Source organism: Danio rerio, chromosome 6, assembly GCF_049306965.1.
Source record: "Danio rerio strain Tuebingen ecotype United States chromosome 6, GRCz12tu, whole genome shotgun sequence".
NCBI classification, from domain to species: Eukaryota; Metazoa; Chordata; class Actinopteri; order Cypriniformes; family Danionidae; genus Danio; species Danio rerio.
In genome coordinates, this window is record NC_133181.1 from 9125001 (window position 1) to 9146873 (window position 21873).

The following is a 21873-nucleotide window of genomic DNA, read 5'->3' on the forward strand; positions in this document are numbered from 1 at the left end:
ATAGATAGATAGAGGTAGATAGATAGATAGATAGATAGATAGATAGATAGATAGATAGATAGATAGATAGATAGATAGATAGATAGATAGATAGATAGATAGATAGATATTTAGTGATAGATAGATAGATAGATAGATAGATAGATAGATAGATAGATAGATAGATAGATAGATAGATAGATAGATAGATAGATAGATAGATAGATAGATATTTAGTGATAGATAGATAGATAGATAGATAGATAGATAGATAGATAGATAGATAGATAGATAGATATTTAGTGATAGATAGATAGATAGATAGATAGATAGATAGATAGATAGATAGATAGATAGATAGATAGATAGATAGATAGATAGATTAGATAGATAGATAGATAGAGGATGATAGATAGATAGATAGATAGATAGATAGATAGATAGATAGATAGATAGATAGATAGATAGATAGAGATAGATAGATAGATAGATAGATAGATAGATAGATAGATAGATAGATAGAGGTAGATAGATAGATAGATGGTGTAAGAGCATGAGTCAAACAAGCCAACCCCCGCCTCTCTACGATGTTCTGATGCTGAGATATAGCTGCTGTTATATCGTTGCTAGGTTAGTCTGTTTTGTTGCTATGGAGTTGATTGACAGCTTAGACTGATGATGTATCAAAGCTTCTTGCCAGTATGAACAGTTAAAAACAACCCCCATGTCTCTATCACACTGCAGCATGACAATATCAGTCTGAACCTCTTTAATGGCAGTCTATGGGACAGTTGCTAGGGTGCAGTATCTGGTTGTTAGGGTGTGGCTAGAAAGTTAAAAGGCCATCAGTGATTGGCTGCTGGCTAGACTGAGTTAAATGAGCTCAGCCATTAGTCTGTAGGACAGTTTGATGCAGAGTTATGAGCTCACAAAGTTTGATCCCATGTAAAGTCAATGAGAGTCTTTTGCAATGGAAGTCTATGGGACGGTTTCTAGGGTCCAAAAGTGGTTGCTAGGGCGTGGCCTGAAAGTTTAAAGGTGATCAGTCATTGGCAGTTTGATAGTCTGAGTTAAATGAGCCCAGTTAGAAGTCTGTGTGACATTCTGATGCGGAGTTATGAAGTCCCAAAGTTTGATCCAATGTTACGTCTATGGGATTTTTCCGACGGTCCCGGGACGTTTTTCGGGAAACCGAAAGTCGGATCAGTCGGAAAGGATATAGCAACTCGAGTCAGAATAGTTCGGAGGTCTGACCCGAGTTTGATGGTCATAGCTTGAAAGGTCTAGGTGGAGATAGAGTTTAATTTTTAGTCTCAGAAGAAGAATAATAATATAAATAACTAGACAGTAAAGTTCGTCGAGACAAACTTTGAGGCTGGCTTGACAAAGCCTGTTGGTAATAGTTTGTTTAGTTTAAAAACAGTTTGAAAAAGTATAAGTAGCATGTTATTAGCATGATTCTAGCATGCATTAGCATGTTTCTAGCATGGATTAGCATGGATTAGCATGTTATTAGCATGAGTGTAGTACAAATTAGCATTTTATTAGCATGATTCTAGTATAAATTAGCATGTTTGAAAAAGTTTTTTTAAAGTTTGAAAAAGTATAAGTAGCATGTTATTAGCATGATTCTAGCATGCATTAGCATGTTTCTAGCATGGATTAGCATGGATTAGCATGTTATTAGCATGAGTGTAGTACAAATTAGCATTTTATTAGCATGATTTTAGTATAAATTAGCATGTTTGAAAAAGTTTTTTCAAAGTTTGAAAAAGTATAAGTAGCATGTTATTAGCATGATTCTAGCATGCATTAGCATGATTCTAGCATGGATTAGCATGTTATTAGCATGAGTGTAGTATAAATTAGCATTTTATTAGCATGATTCTAGTATAAATTAGCATGTTATTAGCATGCTTCTAGCATGAATTAGCATGTTACTAGCATGATTCTAGAATAAATTAGCATGTCACTAGCATGATTCTAGTATGAATTAGCATACTGCTAGCATGATTCTAGTATGAATTAGCAGGTTATTAGCATGATTTTAGCATGATTCTAGTATGAATTAGCATGTTACTAGAATGATTCTAGCATGAATTAGCATGTTACTCGCATGATTCTAGCATGAATTAGCATGTTATTAGCATGATTATAGTATGAATTAGCATGTTACTAGCATGATTCTAGCGTGAATTAGCATGTTATTAGCATGATTCTGGCATGCATTAGCATGTTACTAGCATGATTCTAGTATGGATTAGCATGTTATTAGCATGATTCTAGTATGAATTAGCATGTTACTAGCATGATTCTAGTATGAATTAGCATGTCACATAGCATGCTTAGGTGGTTGCTAGGGTATTCTGAGTGGTTGCTAAGTCGTTGCTAGGCAGTTGCTAGGGTGTCCTGAGTGGTTGCTAGGTGGTTGCTAAGATGTTGCTAGGCGGTTGCTAGGCTGTTGCTAGGTGGTTGCTATGGTGTTCTGAGTGGTTGCTAGGTGGTTGCTAAGGCGTTGCTAGGCGGTTGCTAGGGTGTTCTGAGTGGTTGCTAAGATGTTGCTAGGTGGTTGCTAGGGTGTTCTGAGTGGTTGCTAAGGTGTTGCTAGGCGGTTGCTAGGGTGTTCTAAGTGGTTGCTAGGTTGTTGCTAAGGTGTTGCTAGGTGGTTGCTAGGGTGTTCTGAGTGGTTGCTAGGTGGTTGCTAAAGTGTTGCTAGGTGGTTGCTAAGGAGTCCTAAGTGGTTGCTAAGCGGTTGCTAAGGTGTTGCTAGGTGGTTGCTAGGGTATTCTGAGTGGTTGCTAAGGCGTTGCTAGGCGGTTGCTAGGGTGTCCTGAGTGGTTGCTAGGTGGTTGCTAAGGTGTTGCTAGGTGGTTGCTAGGGTGTCCTGAGTGGTTGCTTGGTGGTTGCTAAGGCGTTGCTAGGCGGTTGCTAGGGTGTTCTGACTGGTTGCTAGGTGGTTGCTAAGGTGTTGCTAGGCGGTTGCTAAGGTGTCCCAAGTGGTTGCTTGGTGGTTGCTAAGGTGTTGCTAGGTGGTTGCTAAGGTATTCTGAGTGGTTGCTAAGGCGTTGCTAGGTGGTTGCTAGGGTGTCCTGAGTGGTCACTAGGCCCTTATTAAGGCATTACTAGGCCGTTGCTAGGTGGTTGCTAGGCGATTGCTAGGGTAATTTGGATGGTTGCTAGGCAGTTGCTAGGGTACCCTGGTTGGTTACTAGGCAAGCCTCACATACATGCCTGATAAAACATTTATACTTAGTAAGCATTTCTAGCAAGTTACAGTACTTGGCTAGTCAATATTAGCATGTAGCTAATCACTGCTAGCATGTGTAGCATTTAGGAAGTTCCGTTTGCTAGCATGAGTCAAACGAGCCAATCTCTAAGTCTCTACGATGTTCTGATGCTGAGATATAGCTGTTGATGAATGGTTGCTAGGGTACTCTGTTTTGTTGCTATGGGCGAGGTTACAGAGTGCACTTGATTGTGGTTTGCTGTCTAAGTCAAATGATCCAACCCCCATGTCTCTATGACACTGCTATGCAAAGATATGCATCTTGGCCTATTTTAATGGAAGTCTATGGAATCAATTTGGGGGCGTGGCTTGTGAGCTTCATTATCATATTGAGATGCTCATTGGTTGTCTGAGTCAGATGAGCCATCCCCCAAGTCAATAGGACACTGCTAAGCAAAGGTATGCATGTAGGCCAGTTATTAACATGAGTTAGTATGAATGAGTTGAATGAATGAGTTAGTATTATTAGTATGAATTAGCATGTTACTAGCATGATTCTTGTACAAATTAGCATGTCATTAGCATGTTTCCAGTATGAGTTAGCATGTCATTAGCATGATTAGCATATGAGTAGCATGTTGCTAGCATGATTGGCATGTCATTAGCATGTTAGAATTATAAGCATTTGAAAGCACAGCTAATTACAGTCTATAGGACAGTTGCTAGGGTGCAGTATGTGGTAGTTAGGGGTGTGGCTAGAAAGTTAAAAGGCCATCAGTGATTGGCTGCTGGCAAGACTGAGTTAAATGAGCTTAGCCATTAGTCTGTATGACAGTCTGATGCAGAGTTATGAGCTCACAAAGTTTGATCCCATGTTAAGTCAATGAGAGTCTTTTGAATGGAAGTCTACGGGACAGTTGCTAGGGTGCAGTATGTGGTAGTTAGGGGTGTGGCTAGAAAGTTAAAAGCTCATCAGTTATTGGCAGTTTGGTAGTCTGAGTTAAATGAGCTCAGCCATTAGTCTGTATGACAGTCTGATGCAGAGTTATGAGCTCACAAAGTTTGATCCCATGTAAAGTCAATGAGAGTCTTTTGTAATGGAAGTCTACGGGACAGTTGCTAGGGTGCAGTATGTGGTAGTTAGGGGTGTGGCTAGAAAGTTAAAAGCTCACCAGTTATTGGCAGTTTGGTAGTCGTAGTTAAATGAGCTCAGCCATTAGTCTGTAGGACAGTCTGATCCAGAGTTATGAGCTCACAAAGTTTGATCCCATGTTAAGTCAATGAGAGTCTTTTGAATGGAAGTCTATGGGACAGTTTCTAGGGTCCAAAAGTGGTTGCTAGGGCGTGGCTAGAAAGTTTAAAGGTGATCAGTCATTGGCAGTTTGATAGTCTGAGTTAAATGAGCCCAGTTAGAGTTCTGTGCGACAGTCTGACGCAGAGTTACGAGGTCACAAAGTTTGGTCCAATGTTAAGTCTATGGGATTTTTCCGACAGTCCCGGGACGTTTTTCGGAAAACCGAAAGTTGGATCAGTCTGAGGAGATATGGCATACCGAGTCAGACCAGTTTGGAGGTCTGGTGTGAGTTTGGTGGTAATAGCTTGAAAGTTCAAGGAGTAGATAGAGTTTGAATTTTAGTCTCAGAAGAAGAATAATAATAAAATTAATAATAATAAGTTTAAATAGTAGAACAGTAGTCTGGCTTTGACAAGCCAGCCTAATAATAATAACTAGATTCTTAAAGTTTGAGAACAAACTTTGAGGCTGGCTTGTGAAAGCCTGACGGTAATAGTTTATTTAAACAGTTTTAAAAAGTATGAAAAGATAGATAGATAGATAGATAGATAGATAGATAGATAGATAGATAGATAGATAGATAGATAGATAGATAGATGTTGTTAGCATGATTCTAGCATGAATTAGCATAATGTTAGCATGATTCTAGCATGAATTAGCATGTTGTTAGCATGATTCTAGCATGAATTAGCATGTTGTTAGCATGATTCTAGCATGATTTAGCATGTTATTAGCATGATTCTAGGATGATTTAGCATGTTGTTAGCACGATTCTAGCATGAATTAGCATGTTACTAGCATGATTCTAGCATGAATTAGCATGTTGTTAACATAATTCTAGCATGAATTAGCATGTTACTAGCATGATTCTAGTATGAATTAGCATGTTACTAGCACGATTCTAGCATGAATTAGCATGTTACTAGCATGATTCTAGCATGAGTTAGCATGTACCTAGCATGATTTTAACATGAATTAGCATGTTACTAGCATGATTTTAGCTTGTTGTTAGCATGATTCTAGCATGAATTAGCATGTTGTTAGCATGATTCTAACAAGAATTGGCATGTTACTAGCATGATTCTAGCATGAATTAGCATGTTCTTAGCATGATTCTAGCATGAATTAGCATTTGACTAGCATGATTCTAGCATGAATTAGCATGTTGTTAGCATGATTCTAGCATGAATTAGCATGTTGTTAGCATGATTCTAGCATGATTTAGCATGTTATTAGCATGATTCTAGCATGATTTAGCATGTTGTTAGCACGATTCTAGCATGAATTAGCATGTTACTAGCATGATTCTAGCATGAATTAGCATGTTGTTAACATAATTCTAGCATGAATTAGCATGTTACTAGCATGATTCTAGTATGAATTAGCATGTTACTAGCACGATTCTAGCATGAATTAGCATGTTACTAGCATGATTCTAACATGAGTTAGCATGTACCTAGCATGATTTTAACATGAATTAGCATGTTACTAGCATGATTTTAGCATGTTGTTAGCATGATTCTAGCATGAATTAGCATGTTGTTAGCATGATTCTAACAAGAATTGGCATGTTACTAGCATGATTCTAGCATGAATTAGCATGTTCTTAGCATGATTCTAGCATGAATTAGCATTTGACTAGCATGATTCTAGCATGAATTAGCATGTTGTTAGCATGATTCTAGCATGAATTAGCATGTTGTTAGCATGATTCTAGCATGAATTAGCATGTTGTTAGCATGATTCTAGCATGAATTAGCATGTTACTAGCATGATTCTAGCATGAATTAGCATGTTGTTAGCATGCTTCTAGCATGAATTAGCATGTTACTAGCATGATTCTAGCATGAATTAGCATGTTGTTAGCATGATTCTAACAAGAATTAGCATGTTACTAGCATGATTCTAGCATGAATTAGCATGTTGTTAGCATGATTCTAGCATGAATTAGCATTTGACTAGCATGATTCTAGCATGAATTAGCATGTGACTAGCATGATTCTAGCATGAATTAGCATGTAACTAGCATGATTCTAGCATGAATTAGCATGTCCTTAGCATGATGGATGGATAGATAGATAGATAGATAGATAGATAGATAGATAGATAGATAGATAGATAGATAGATAGATAGATAGATAGATAGATAGATAGATAGATAGATAGATAGATGGTGTATGAGCATGAGTCAAACAAGCCAACCCCCGCTTCTCTACGATGTTCTGATGCTGAGATATAGCTGCTGTTATATCGTTGCTAGGTTAGTCTGTTTTGTTGCTATGGAGTTGATTGACAGCTTAGACTGATGATGTATCAAAGCTTCTTGCCAGTATGAACAGTTAAAAACAACCCCCATGTCTCTATCACACTGCAGCATGACAATATCAGTCTGAACCTCTTTAATGGCAGTCTATGGGACAGTTGCTAGGGAGCAGTATCTGGTTGTTAGGGTGTGGCTAGAAAGTTAAAAGGCCATCAGTGATTGGCTGCTGGCTTGACTGAGTTAAATGAGCTCAGCCATTAGTCTGTAGGACAGTTTGATGCAGAGTTATGAGCTCACAAAGTTTGATCCCATGTTAAGTCAATGAGAGTCTTTTGCAATGGAAGTCTATGGGACGGTTTCTAGGGTCCAAAAGTGGTTGCTAGGGCGTGGCCAGAAAGTTTAAAGGTGATCAGTCATTGGCAGTTTGATAGTCTGAGTTAAATGAGCCCAGTTAGAAGTCTGTGTGACATTCTGATGCGGAGTTATGAGGTCACAAAGTTTGATCCAATGTTACGTCTATGGGATTTTTCCGACGGTCCCGGGACGTTTTTCGGGAAACCGAAAGTCGGATCAGTCGGAAAGGATATAGCAACTCGAGTCAGAATAGTTCGGAGGTCTGACCCAAGTTTGATGGTCATAGCTTGAATGGCCTAGGAGGAGATAGAGTTTAATTTTTAGTCTCAGAAGAAGAATAATATAGAAAAATAATAATAAGTTTAATAGGATAACAGTAGTCTGGCTTGCTACACAAGCCAGCCTAATAATAATAAGTTTAATAGGATAACAGTAGTCTGGCTTGCTACACAAGCCAGCCTAATAATAATAAGTTTAATAGGATAACAGTAGTCTGGCTTGCTACACAAGCCAGCCTAATAAAACGAACTTAATGGCAGCCATAGGATGACATCATGTCCCTGTCTTATCAGCGATTCAACACCGCTATCAGCTCTTGCACGTAATGTTAAATCATTAGAGGTGCTTGTTTAAACACTGCAGGCCAAAGTGCGGCACAAATGATGGACGTTTGGAGGGAATTGATATTTTTTATTCAGGAAGGACGCATTAAATTGATGTTATAATACTAGTATATTACAAATGATTCTCGTTTTAAATCAATGCTGTGTTTTTAAATATATGGATTATAAATGAATCACCGTGCCCACAAAAATATTCCTTCAACTACATTAATAATAATAATAATATTAATAAATGTTTCTTGTGTTGAAAATCAATTAAAAATAATAATAATGTGTCACTGAAGCCATGCATTTAAGATTGTATTTAAAATTGTACAAATATTTGATAGTTTTACAGTTTTGACTGTATTATGATCAAATAAATCCAGCCTTAATGAACTTAACACATTTAAAGTTAAACTAAAGGCATTTAAAAATGACTTCAACTCTTACTGACCACAAAACTTTGAAGATTACAGTGTGGAAGAAAAATCTTTTTTTACTGCTCTTAAATGCTTATTAAATATCATATACACATTTTTTTGGACTTAAAAGTGGACGATAACTGCACATCCTAGACTTAGAAGTCATAGTCTTGAGGATATTACTGGAATGTGCAAAACCAACTCTAGTGTTATCAAAACTCTAGTAAGAGAAAAACCTTTATTTAATCTAAATTAGAATTTAGTTTTTTGAAAGATTATGGGTGAAAATTATATTTTATAATTAGTTGGAAGGGAAAGTCATACTAGCAGTATATGTGGTCAAGGCAATGGAGATATTTTCAACAGGAAAATTGTCATTATTTGTGCAGTACGATCAAGACATTTCCATAAGGAAAATTGAGGTCATTTGTGCAAAGTGTTCAAGACATTTTCAGAGTGAAAATGGAGATTAGTCGAGGGCAGTCATTAAGTAATTCTCGGAAGGAAAATTGAGATCAGGCGACATGATGGCTCAGTGGTTAGCACTGTCACCTCACAGCAAGAAGGTTGCTGGTTTGAGTCCCGGCTGGGTCAGTTGGCATTTCTGTGTTGAGTTTGCATGTTCTCACCGTGTTGGCATGGGTTTCCTCCGGGTGATTTGGGGAATTAGATGAACTAAATTGGCCGTAGTGTATGAGTGTGCAAGTGAGAGTGTATAGGTGTTTCCCAGTACTGGGTTGCAGCTGGAAGGGCATCCACTGCTTAAAACATATGGTGGATAAGTTCATTCCGCTGTGGCTACCTCTGATGAACAATGGGACTAAGTCGAAGCAAAATGAATGAATGAAATTGAGATCAATAGTGAAGACAGCACAGTTTATTTGCAGGAGGGAATTTAAAATGGTGTGGGTATTAAAAAGGAAAGGGCTCCACCTGAATGATCGGATCTGTTGAAGACCTCCAGCAGATCATATGTTGCCGGAAACAAATCCACAGAGAAAACAAATAGACAAAAAATTGCTTTGCTACTTATTCTAACTACTTTAATTTAAAGTCGGCTGAAACAGCACAATTTTTTAGTTTTTTTGTGAGACAGCTGAAGTGTTTTATGTCTAATCAACTTTGAATTGTAAAAAAAATAAAAATTAAGTTAACTTGATCGATTTGCGTTGGGGTGACATGAAGTGATTGTGTGGAACTTAACATTTTCAACATTTTATTATAGGGAAGTTCTAATCCTAGAGCAAGCTCACTAATTAAAATACATTGATGTTTTATCAAATAAAAAAACAAATATATGGGTAAAAATGCTTGCAAGATAAAGAGAAATTAATTAAGTCTAGTGATTTATCGCAAACGACAGAAAGGAGGTTGTATGAGACGTGTGTAAGCAGACAGTGAATTGTTGGATGAAGAAGGAAAGAAGGATTATGCAGAAAAAACTGGCATGTAGAAATGAGTGACTAATTAGGAAATGTGATAAGTCTTTGGAGCGACACGGTGGCTCAGTGGGTAGCACTGTCGCCTCACAGCAAGAAGGTTGCTGGTTTGAGTCCCGACTGAGTCTGTTGGTATTTCTGTGTGGAGTTTGCATGTTCTTCCCATGTGGGGTGGGTTTCCTCCGGGTGCTCCGGTTTCCCCCACAGTCGAAAGACATGTGCTATAGGTGAACTGTATAAACTAAATTGGCCGTAGTGTATGTGTGTTTCCCAGGGTGTTTTCCAGTACTGGGTTGCAGCTGGAAGGGCGTTTACTGTGTAAAATATATGCTGGATAAGTTGACGGTTCATTCTGCTGTGGCGACCCCTGACGAATAAAGTTACTAAGCCGAAAGAAAATGAATGAATGATAAGTCTTGGTAGAATGAATGAAACAAACGAGCAAATGTGGTAAACAGCTTGGCTACGAAGCTCTCCCCTTATGGGTGTTTTTAAAACTCAGTGAAAGAAAATCATCAATCTAGCCTGTGTTTCTGACTGGAAAGTTACAACAACCTTAACAGGCTACAAACAGACACAGAAACTTGCAGTGGCATTTTGGGAAACTTGGGAAGCTATTGTTTTGCATTTGCATTTGACTGCAGTGAAACAGCTGATTTTATCTCGTGACTGGCCGACACCATGACTCTGGTTTAAACTGTACAAGGACAAAGAAATTTGTAAGTTCTGTCCGTGCAAAAGAATAACCTCTTTCTTAGATTGATTTTAATTGTAAATAAGTAACACAAATTCAAAGATTAATCTGATGTAAGCAGGTAACCCCAGACAGATATAAAACCATTGCTGAAATTTTTAAGCCATGGCCAAAATTAAGTAAATGGATAAGTGAGAAATGTGAAATAACTAACTCTGAAGAAAGACAGGTAGCATCTTGAGTGTCTTAATTCACCATAAAGATGGAGGCCTTAGTGTAGAAGATGTGATGTATTACAATATTTAGTTAATTTCCTTGTCTTGAGTGGAACAAAAAGGTAAGCGGGAGAAAGCCCTCCATTACTCTGCAGTGACCTGTGTTTCTGCATAACTGTCTGACCTTCTCTTATAAGAGAATAAAATCATCTTTAAATATAATTTTATTTGTTTGTCTCAATCTTGAAATTGCCAAATCAACAGTAAAGTGTTAAAAAATTGGCAAACCAGTAAAAACTTGCCTCTACTAAGATCTCTCGGTTGATCAGCACACAGTTCTCATCAGGAAAGGTGTCGCAGAGGTGTTCAAAGACAGCCATACTCTCCCTGAAATCACATTTTAAGCACTTAATTCTACAATTTGGGGTGCAAATTAAATATGAGCAGAAAACATTGCAGTACTGGTTTAACAAACACATGTGGTGTGGATCAGAAAGCATTACCTGCTGATCACAGCCCAGGTTTTCTTCAGCCGGTAGACAGCATTTGACTGAAGAGCAGACAGGATGGCTCTTAGAGAGGAGAAGTTTCTGAGCTGATGGCACTCCTGTAATGTTGTAAATAAAATAACAAATCAGTGTAAAATAATCATAATAAAAAGACTTGGGCTTATGATTTTTTTGCATGCACAAACATTCGGATACATGCACAATCGAATGATTCATCTTTGTCCTTACATTTGTTCTCCAAAATTTATAAGTGATTACATTTCTGCATCTTTAAACTAAAGGTTGGTGGTACACACATGTCGCCATCTGTTTTTGTTGTTCCGTCTCCAGCGTTTCTGTTCAGACTGTTAATCAACGTCAGGTTCAGTGCTGACACTTTGTGGACAAAAAGACTGAAATGATATGTGCAAGCTGAGTGTGCGATTAGATTTTTCTAGATTTTTTTTTTCAACTATTGCTGTTCATCTTCAATTTAATGCTACATCCCAATTTGTATACTATCCATCCTAAATAGTATATGAAAATAGAATTACTATACTATATCTTAAACAGTAGTATGTACTAGCAATACCTCTACTGTCACTATTATACTATGGAAAGAGTAGGCCAATGGTTCCTGGATGGTCTACTATTTCTGATAGAAATTCAGACGGTAGACCCGCCCATAGTCTAACCGCTAATATTATCCACTAGCTCAGGGGTCACCAAACTTGTTACAGGAGGGCCGGTGTCCTGCAGATTTTGGCTTCAACCCTAATCAAACACACCTGAACAAGCTAATCAAGGTCTTACTAGGTATACTTAAAACATCCAGGCAGGTGTGTTGTAGTTGGAGCTAAACCCTACAGGGACACCGGCCCTTCAGGACTGAGATTGGTGACCCCTGCACTAGCTTAACACAGTTTACCAGTATTATGGTAGTTCTGTGATATTCTGGCTCCAAAATACTGGCAGTGCCACTGTAGTTAAATGGTAGTATCATCATTAACCGTTCTACAATAGTTAATGTTGCATGTGGAAAAGTCCCTAAAATGCTCACACATTTGAGCCGGCTCATAAACAATACAACACAATTTTTGATGTGTATATACAACTTATTATATGTATATACGACAATATATATTATAAACTTTATTTTATTTTCATTTTATCAGTCTGTGGAGCCTTTTAAAGCATGGTTTAAACTTAATGTGTTCGCTTGAGTGCACACGGCGAATGTGACGTCATTGTGGTGTTTGCGGAAGTTCGCTTTTGGCGTGCACGACATGATTTCGGCTGGCAAAGTGCACATAATTTTTTGAGACCCGAGCGAACATTTCACTGCCGTTTTTTATTTGATTTGAATATGAATCGCTTTGAAGAGATTCTGTCTGAACTGGTAGGCCTTTATGATTCGTCCATGCGTGATCATAGGGATAACCAGATGGCCAATAAATATTGGCTTGTAACTGCAACAGTGGGAAAGGGGGAAGCGTTTGTTAAAAAGTTTGGAAAAACCTGAGGGATAAGTTTGTTAAAAACAAAAAGAGAGGCCATGGCAGAAGGGGAGGCCCAGATAGTTTTTATAAACAATTAAATAATATGTTTTTCCACCATTTATAGGTTTTATACTGATGTATACATTACAATTTTGAATTTAAAACTATTTAATAGTTACAAAACTAAAAGTAACAAATTATTTCTTTATTTGAACCTATCAGTTTACAATATACTGATGGCCTGTTTTTCTATTCTATATTGGTGATAATGGTCAGGAATGTTGGACCATTATTGCCTTTTTAGCATATAAGGAAGACACAAACTAGCCAGACAGTAATGTGTCAATTGTGGAGTGGGCTTAATAAAAAAACGTCAGTATTTTGTAGTAAGTATACCTTTTTTGCTTTTATTATTTCCATAATTAAAATATATATTTGTACAGCAACCCATGTTCTGTTGTCATTAATATTTTATTAAACTATAATAGAACTGTTCGAGACATGAACAAAAGCAAGTGATGCATTAAGTTTGATTTTAAAAAAAAAATCTTGAATGGTTATTTAAATCTTTATAATCATTAAAATTATTTATAAAAATACTTAAGTTTAAAAATCGTCAATAATATTAATGATATGACGAAGTTCCGTAAACTTCCTACTTCTGTGTTTATCCGTCTGATTTTGCGGTCAGTTTCCTTTGAGCGCCCCCTGTTATTTTAAAGAATATCACAACGGTGAACGAGTCAAGTACAACAGCCTTGTCTATTTCGTGAGGTGCACATGCAGTCATCGGAGGTCCGCGACACGGTGCCAGGTGAAAGTATAAATCAGGCTACAGGCAGCAAAACTGTGTAAAATTTTAAAAAGATCAATAATAAGGGAATCATGAATTAAATTGAAGTATTATTCCATAAAATATAGTATTTCTGACAGCTGACTTCATATTACAAATGTGAATTATTAATTAATACAGTACAGCGATACAACTTGGTAGCTTGATACTTCCGCTGGGATAGTATCGCGACATGAATTTATGTTATCGTATTAGCCCTATTGCCCACAATAGACTGTGTGTTAAATGAGAATTTGATTAGAACTACAAATGCGGGTAAAACGTTTTAAACTACAAATATGGCAGATGCATAAGACCAAACATCAAGTAGTGAGGCTTTGGTAAAAATGTTTGCATGACTGATAATTAATATCTAATTCATATTTTCTGTATTATATTTTTAATGTGCTTGGACATTAACCACTAAATGCACAATTATCTAAAGACCTGAGGAAATATCTCTGCATGAAAGACTCGTGAACGGCAGATTAACCTGCTACTGCTTCTTCGATAAGGTAGGAAATTAAATATGAAAGAAATGTGGAAAATCAATATGATTTACAGGGCATGTAAGCAACGTAACGGTTTGTTCATAAGAAAGTAGTGTATGCCAAAGCTTGCATACTCATCTGTTACTCAATCTTTCTTCACAAAAGTGTGCAGGGCGTAGTACAAGTAGGCGAATTGGGACGCAACATTAAAGTGCATTGCACATATTAATATATAGTACTGGTAACAAAGTTTATGTCACAAGTTCATGTATGCTACTCTAGTACATGCTTAAAAACTGATTATGTGCTTAATTATGTGTTCACAAAACAATATTCGCCTATATTGATTCATCTTCATACACACCTGAGCCACAGAGATCCACTTCTCGATAATCTTTGCTCTGTATGTAGGGCTGCTGCGATGGCATGGCGGGGATCCAGGAGGGGAGGTGGCAGGAGGACACAACAGCGAGGTGATAACGCAGTTAGTGACCACATTAAACTGAGCAATGGTGGCACGGACTGTGGACACTAGATTCTGGTTTTCCTTCTTGTCCCTTTGAGACCAAATGCAGCCAAGGCAGTGAAATGGGACCACTTTGCTGAAAAGTTCCTGAGGAAGAAATAAAAACAGACAAATGAATGCAGGCATTTAATTAAAACTAGCTTGATTGTGTAAATCTTGACACCTACTGCGTCTAATATTGTAAGCTGCTCGGCAATGTCCTGTGCAGGGAAGTCCAGTACATCACCAATTTCTTGTACTTCCTGTCCGTCCAAGTTGTCTTCAGTTGCAGGATTCTCAACAGCAGAGGCACTGACTTCTGCTGATGTACATATTTGCTTGTCTGTTGATTCATAAGGAGTATTTAGAGCTGTTTGTGTGTGTAAAAGCTGAACAAGACATATTTATTGCTTGGTGTTTGTGACTCTGGACCACATAACCTTGTGCTGCATAAACATATTATAAATATATTATATGGGTCAAAATTATTGTTTTTTTTTTCAGCTAAAAATCATTAGAATATTAAGATCATGCTCCATAAAGATAATTTGTAAATTTATTAAGATCATGCTCCATAAAGATATTTTGTAAATTTACTACAGTCTCATTTATTTTTAGATTAGTAATGTGCATTAGGCACGTAATTTAGGCAATTTTAAAGGTGATTTTCTCAGTGTTTAGATTGAACATATTTTGAAATAGTTGTATCTTTACAAAATATTGTCCCATCCTAAAAAAAATATATGTCAATGGAAAGTTTTTATTCAGATTTAAAGGAACACTCCACTTTTTTTCTGCAGTTACATCATGTTCTAAGATGAAAAATGGAAAGCTATTTTCTAGGCCAATATAGCTTGGAACTTCTTTCATTCTGGCATAATAATCAAGGAATTTTGCTGCTGCCTCATGACTGCAGCAGTATCGATATTATTACGCAGCACCTGAAAATAGTCCCCAGCTAAGTAACATTCATTAATTTTTCTTCCACCTAAGTCTCTTATTTATCGCAGGTCACAACAGCGGAATGAACGACCAACTATTCCAGCTTATGTTTAAAGTGAACGCCCTTCCAGCCGCAACCCAGTACTAGGAAACACACATGCACTCATACACTACGGCCAATTTTGTTTACCCAATTCCCTTATACCGCATGTCTTTGGACTGTGGGGGAAACCAGTGCACCCGGAGTAAACCCACATGAACATAGGACTCGAACCAGCAACCTTCTTGCTGTGAGGCGACAGTGCTAACCACTAAGTCACCATGCCACCCAGCTAGGTAACAGCGCTGTGTAGTGATAATTGGATTTATCATAAACACTAACATTGATATTTTGGTATTAATATTAATATTGATATTTTAGCCTCACACGAGGGCACCAATTAATGTAGCGATATTTCAATTTATCACAAAATTTTGGTATTGATATTTATTTAGATATTTTAGCCTCTCGAAGGGCACCAAATAATGAAGAAATAACAGATAAATAACTCCTATTAAGTGAGGCACCAGACACTTTGACTGTCAAAATACATTGGATTTATCACAGCTGCATAATATCATTGTTGAGTATTTCTTTAAAGCAGACGTGCCCAAACTCAGTCCTGGAGGGCCGGTGTCCTGCATATTTTAGTTCCAACCCCAATTAAGCACACCTGAACCAGCTAATTAAGCTTTTTCTAGGTAATGCTACAACCAAAAAGTTTGAGCTAAACTATGCAGGACACCGGCCCTCCAGGACTGAGTTTGGACTACCCTGCTTTAAGGAGACGTACTGTATAAATCCAATTTTTTTTTTTAATGTACACTTATGACTGGTTTTAAGGTCTAGGATCACACTTGGTAAGACTTGCCTTCAGTCTGAAACTTTCTAAGAAGAGCATCGGCTTGGTTAACCAGACGTCTGCAACAGAGGCGATGACGCAGATGAACGCAGAGCAGCCGAAGAGCCTGGTGATCCGGAGAGTCCCGAAGGTCCTCGTGAAACTCGTCTAACCAGAGTCTGATCAGACGAGGTAGAGAGCTGCACACACACACACACACACACACACACACACATTGTTAGCGCTTCATTGTTCTGTCCTAATTAAACAAGCTCTTGGAATTAAGATGAATAACAGCTCTTGGAATTATTATGAATCAATTAGGTTGAGTTAGCAGATACAAAACTATATTAGTAGAAGATGAGGATTGGATTGTGCATCAATTTACATACTATAATATGGCTTTCTAAAATGCTTAATATTAATCGGCCAGTTGCAGCAACCCAGCACTGGTTGGGAAAGCATTTATCCATTAATATTATCATTGAAGGTTTTTCTTAAAGCATTGCTAACCATTAACCAAACCATCCAGCTGTAAGGTGATTTACCCACTATGTACTTTGATTTGACGTTAGATTGACCTGATTTTCATTATTTCTGCTAGAAAATTCTTCGATTTTAAAAATAAGGTAACAAATTATATAAAATCAATGAACAGGTCTGTCTAAAAGGTTTATCTGTCATTGTTAAAAACCCGTTTCCTATGGAGAAAATATACATCTAGATTTTACTTTCAGTAAAACTAATAAGTTTTAGTCAATGACCCTCAATGGACAAACATGTATAATGCTAATATACCGGCATTTCTGATTTTACATAATAGACATTAATGGAGCCAGTGATAGCCTGTGCCTCAGTTAACAATAATACTAACTGCAAATTGAATTCAGTCTAGCAAATTACTGATTAAGTGTTTGTCTTGTTGCTAGAATGATTGTTTTGTAATGGATTATAAAACATTCATTCATTTTCCTTTGGCTTAGTCTCTATTTAATAGGTCGCCACAGCGGAATGAACCGAAAACTATTTCAGCATATGTTTTACGCAGCGAATGCCCTTCCAGCCACAACCCAATACTAGGAAACACCCATACTCTGTCACATTCACACACACACTTACACGACTGACAATTTAGTTCTTTGAATTCACCTATAGGGCACATCTTTCTTAAGCACCGGAGCACCCGAAGGAAACCCACATTAACATGGGGAAAACATGCAAACTCCACACAGAAATGCCAACGGACCCAACGTGACTCGAATTAGCAACCTTCTTGCTTTGAGGCGACAGTTCTAACCACTGATCCACCGTGCCGGCCCTTATTTTATACAAAGTGCATAATCTTCTAACAAATTACAACTCTTAAAATATGTTGGTTTCTAAAGTCGTATATAGACAAAACCCAAATTATAATTTACAAATAACAACCCAGTGGTTTGGTTTGTCCACATTTAGCTTAAACTTGGATTAAAACAACCCAAACTGATGAATAACGTGAAATAAAAAAGTAACTTATTGACTTGTCTAGCCTCAAAACTACTTTCTAAGAACAATTTTATTTGTGAAATCTTCGTGTTTATTTAATCTTTATACTTATCGAGCTTTTATAATGCAGATTGTGACAAAGCAGCTTAACATAGAAGTTCTAGTAAATTGAAACTATGTCAGTCCAGTTTTCAGAGTTGAAGTTCAGTTTAGTTCAGTTCAGTGTGGTTTAATTTTCACTGCTGAAAGTCCAAATACTGAAGAGCAAATCCATTGATGCGTAATGAGCTTAATGAGCTAGCTTATGCAATGTTTCAACTCAGGACGCACTGTATCTCAGTCTTGATCAATTATTAATTTGCTTTGATAGATACAGTTGAAGACTAAGCCATCCTTTTAAATTTAAAAACTTTTTCAAATATTTCCCCAGTGCTAGAAAAATAATAATTGTAATAGTAATAGTTTTAATACCTAATGTCTAATCGCTTTATTTGCCATTATGACAATACATAATATTCAACTAGTTATTTTGCAAGACACTAATATTCAGCTTAAAGTGCATTTTATAGGCTTAACTAGGTTAATTAGGCAAGTTATTTGAAAATAGTAGTTTGTTCTGTAGGGAATAAAATACTTAAGGGGGCTAATAAAATCGACCTTCGCATTTTTTACATTTATGTATTCATTTATTTTTGTTCCAGGCAAATTAAAAGAATATAAGGATGTAAAAATGATATTATAAAAAGCTGTTCTTGCTCTGATATACATCAATTGCAAAATATGTAAAAAAATAAGGGCTAATCTTTGGGTCTTCAGCTATCAGTGATGGAAATAACAGCGCTATAAAAAAAAGTCATTCCCCACGGCGATACTTTCTTCAGTAATGTGTAATCAATTGAATGGTGATGGTATGCAGGTGATGACGTGAGCTTTGCTATCAATGGTGGAGACGAAGCCATGACGTCAAAGCAAATAAAACTTAATTTTTCTCCAGCGGAAACCCTTATTACTCAGAATATATAGTTGAGGACATGCTGCCGTTGTCTCTCACAATGTCCCACAACAACAATAAAATAGTGTAGATTAGTGTACAATGTTTTATTTTTATTTTATAGTCATTTGACAATTTTTTTTAAAGTAACGCAGCAGTTACTTTCACTGGTAATTAGTTACTTTTATAATCATGTTACTATTAGATCTGTAAATAATTACTTTCTTAAAGAAATGTGCCCAACACTGTCAGCTGTACATTATCCTTTACACATCTAAGCACAGAATATCATGACTGACCAATCAGAATTAAGCATTTCAGACTGTGATTAAACTCACCTCTTGACACAGACACTGTTGTTCAGATTGGTGACCATGTCCTCTCTATAGAGAAATAAATAAGTCAAAGGTTTATTTTTAAAGCATTTCTACAGATGAAGCTTCAGGATATTGAACATGACAACAATTTCTGTTCATGTTTGTGACACAGTGTGTCAAAAAGTGTTCTGTCAAGGCCTATTAAGTTTATTTATGCTTCAACAGAACACAAAAACGCTCTCAAACAAAGCGCTTCTGACGTCTCTGACTATTCAAGTGAAACCTGTTCTGCGGTTCACGGTGTTCTCCGCATTTCACTGCGTCACTGCATGCATTGTGTGACTGTCATACTGCCACAGCCATTAAAAGGTTTTCTAGGTTACATCAACACTAAATTTAGAAATTTGGGCTTTCCCATTCATTTGATTGTTTTTGTCATTGTCAGTGAGCCTGACTTCTCCAGAAAATGTCCTATTAAAATACATGAGGGATGTTTCTGAACTGAAGTCTGCTAATAGCGTGAGAAAGGCTTCTTCAAAGGAAACTGATAGGCATCCAAGGCACCATAATGTCATAATTATAGTGTTTATCTTTCAGTGTTAATGTAATTGAAAGTTAAAAAACATTAACACACTTTGCAGACACCCGAAGTTGACTTATTTTTTATATTTTGAGATTCGCATTCACAATACATAAAGTAACAAAGTAATTAAATATAAAAATTCACTCTATTTGGACATAGGTATACTATATTGTCAAACGTTTTGGGACACATCTCAAATTCATTGAATTCAGGGGTGTCAAGCACTTCCATGGAAACAGGTGTATAAAATTAATGACCCAGACATGCAGACTGCTACCTGAGCTATATGTTCATTTGTAAAATTTCCTCACTACTAATTGTAGCATGGTCAACTGTTAGAGAAATTATAACAAAGTAGAAGCAACTGGGAACAACAGCAACTCAAAAATGAAGTGGTAAACCAAGTAAAATCATAGAGAAGGGTCAGCGAATGTGTAGAAGCTGACAATATGTTGCAGAGTCAATGGCTACAGACCTCTAAACTTCACATGGCCTTCAGATCAGCACAAGAACAGCGTGTAGAGAGTTTCATGGAAAGATTTTTCATTAGGGATCGATCTTCTGGAGATCAGTATCAGCCGATAATCACATTTCATGACTCGATTGGTGCTCGCTCATCTGGCCGATCTCATGACCAAATCGCGAGAGTTTGTTTACGAGTTTACAAGGAGAGAAAGTAGCATTTTAACTCCTTTTGCATCAAATATGCACTCCAAACTTTTTCTTGATTGAGACACGTAAAATAATTTTTCCATCATTTGCAATGTTTCCTAATTTCATCGTTAGTCATTTTTCTTAAAAATTTTTTAAATCTGTTTAATCTATTTTTGTCTGTAAAGCTGCCTCTGACATGTCCACAGTAAATGGTTATAAAGGATGTGTTCAAGGGGTTACATGCATCATCCTTCATTTATTCTCTTAGGTAAGGTAAGGATCTCCACTTAAGTAACATACTTAGAGAGAAAAATGTGCTTTATGCAATGGCAAAGTTATAGCTTGAAGCATCAGAATCGGTACTCGGTATTGGCCGATCAACATGACCATGAATCAATACTCCGCATCTCCTGCAAAAATCCTAATCGGAGCATCCCTAGTTTTTATGGCCAAACAACTGCATCCAAGCCTTACATAACTGAGTGAATGCAAAGTGTCGGATGTAGTGAAAGCATTCTGCTTTACAAGTTTAACGTTTGATGGAGGGGAATTATGTTGTGGGGTTGTTTTTCAGAGGTTGGTCTTGGTCCCTTAGTTCCAGTGAAAGGAACACTTAATGATTCAGCATACCAAGACGTTCTGGACAATGTCATGCTCCCAACTTTGTGGGAGTTTGGGGATGACCGTTTTCTGGTCCAGCATTACTGATTTATAAAGACATGGATGAATGAAGTTTGTGTGGAGAAACTTGACTGGCCTGCACAGAGCCCTGACCTTAACCTGACAGAAGATCTTTAGGATGAAATAGGCCTTACAAATGTGTTTCTAGAAGAATGGTGAAAATTTCCATAAAGAGCTGAAACAGTAATAGCTGCAAAGGATGAGTCAACTCCGTATCATACTCCACAGATACGGACTGGGATGTCATTAAAATATTTGTGCATGTAAAGACAGATATCCCAAAACTTTTGTCAATATAGTGTATTAATAAAATATTTATGTGTGTGATGCAATGCTGGATTTTTAGCATTAACCCCTAAAGAATTCATTCTAATGTGCTGATTTGGGTCTCATAAAATATGTTTTTTTTATTAATGCTGCTTTCAGGACTCTCTATTTAAAAGAAGTTTCATAAGAAGAGCGTTTATTTGAAATCGAACTGTTGTGCAACACTGAAAGTCTTTGTCCCTTTTGATTAATATTATTAATTAATCCGAATGGACAAAGATCATCTCAGTTTTGACATTCACAGTGTTATTAATTTGTAATAAAGTCCAGGCTAAACAAAAGCATTAATTTCTTTCAAAAATAATTGAACTGACCCTCTGAGGCAGCAATTAAGCTCTCTAATTGAGCATTTAGCCTCACCTTTGAAAAAGGAGCTCAATGAGAGCATTTGTGCAGGTAAAGGCTCTGTAAGTAGAGAGGAAGATATGCATGTAGTCTGGGTCAGGGCACTCCGGGTTCACTAATTCTGTGACAAGGCGATCCAGAGTGGCTGCTTTCAGCCTGCGGACCTTCAGTGTGCGGTACTGCATGAAGCCAAAGGCGGCATCGCTCTCAGTAGCGTCAGGTGGAGGTTGGATAGGCTCTCGGTGAAGGGTGACCCCATAAATTGCCCCGTCTTCCACCTCCTCTCCCCACTCCTGCACCGGGTCCTGAACAAACAGATCAGAGGATAAACATTAGGGTTGCATGATATTAGTTAAATCTG

The 21873-nt window shown here is 37.2% G+C and overlaps 1 protein-coding gene across 50 annotated transcripts in view; it reads right to left on the reverse strand.

Moving 5' to 3' along the window:
- The window catches only part of rgl3a (ral guanine nucleotide dissociation stimulator-like 3a), an 89918-nt gene that overhangs the window by 55903 nt on the left and 12142 nt on the right, over positions 1-21873 (reverse strand). For 29 of the 50 annotated variants that reach the window (XM_073953603.1, XM_073953602.1, XM_073953604.1 and 26 more), the window contains 7 exons: positions 21528-21817; positions 18944-18988; positions 16160-16329; positions 14495-14649; positions 14166-14414; positions 10995-11098; positions 10794-10878 (listed from right to left, as the gene is read on the reverse strand). In XM_073953603.1, the coding sequence (XP_073809704.1) occupies positions 10794-10878; positions 10995-11098; positions 14166-14414; positions 14495-14649; positions 16160-16329; positions 18944-18988; positions 21528-21817 (1098 nt within the window). Of the gene's footprint in view, positions 1-9076; positions 10879-10994; positions 11099-14165; positions 14415-14494; positions 14650-16159; positions 16330-18943; positions 18989-21527; positions 21818-21873 lie in introns of all 50 variants that reach the window. The other 21 variants (XM_073953639.1, XM_073953629.1, XM_073953634.1 and 18 more) reach the window with 2 other exon arrangements.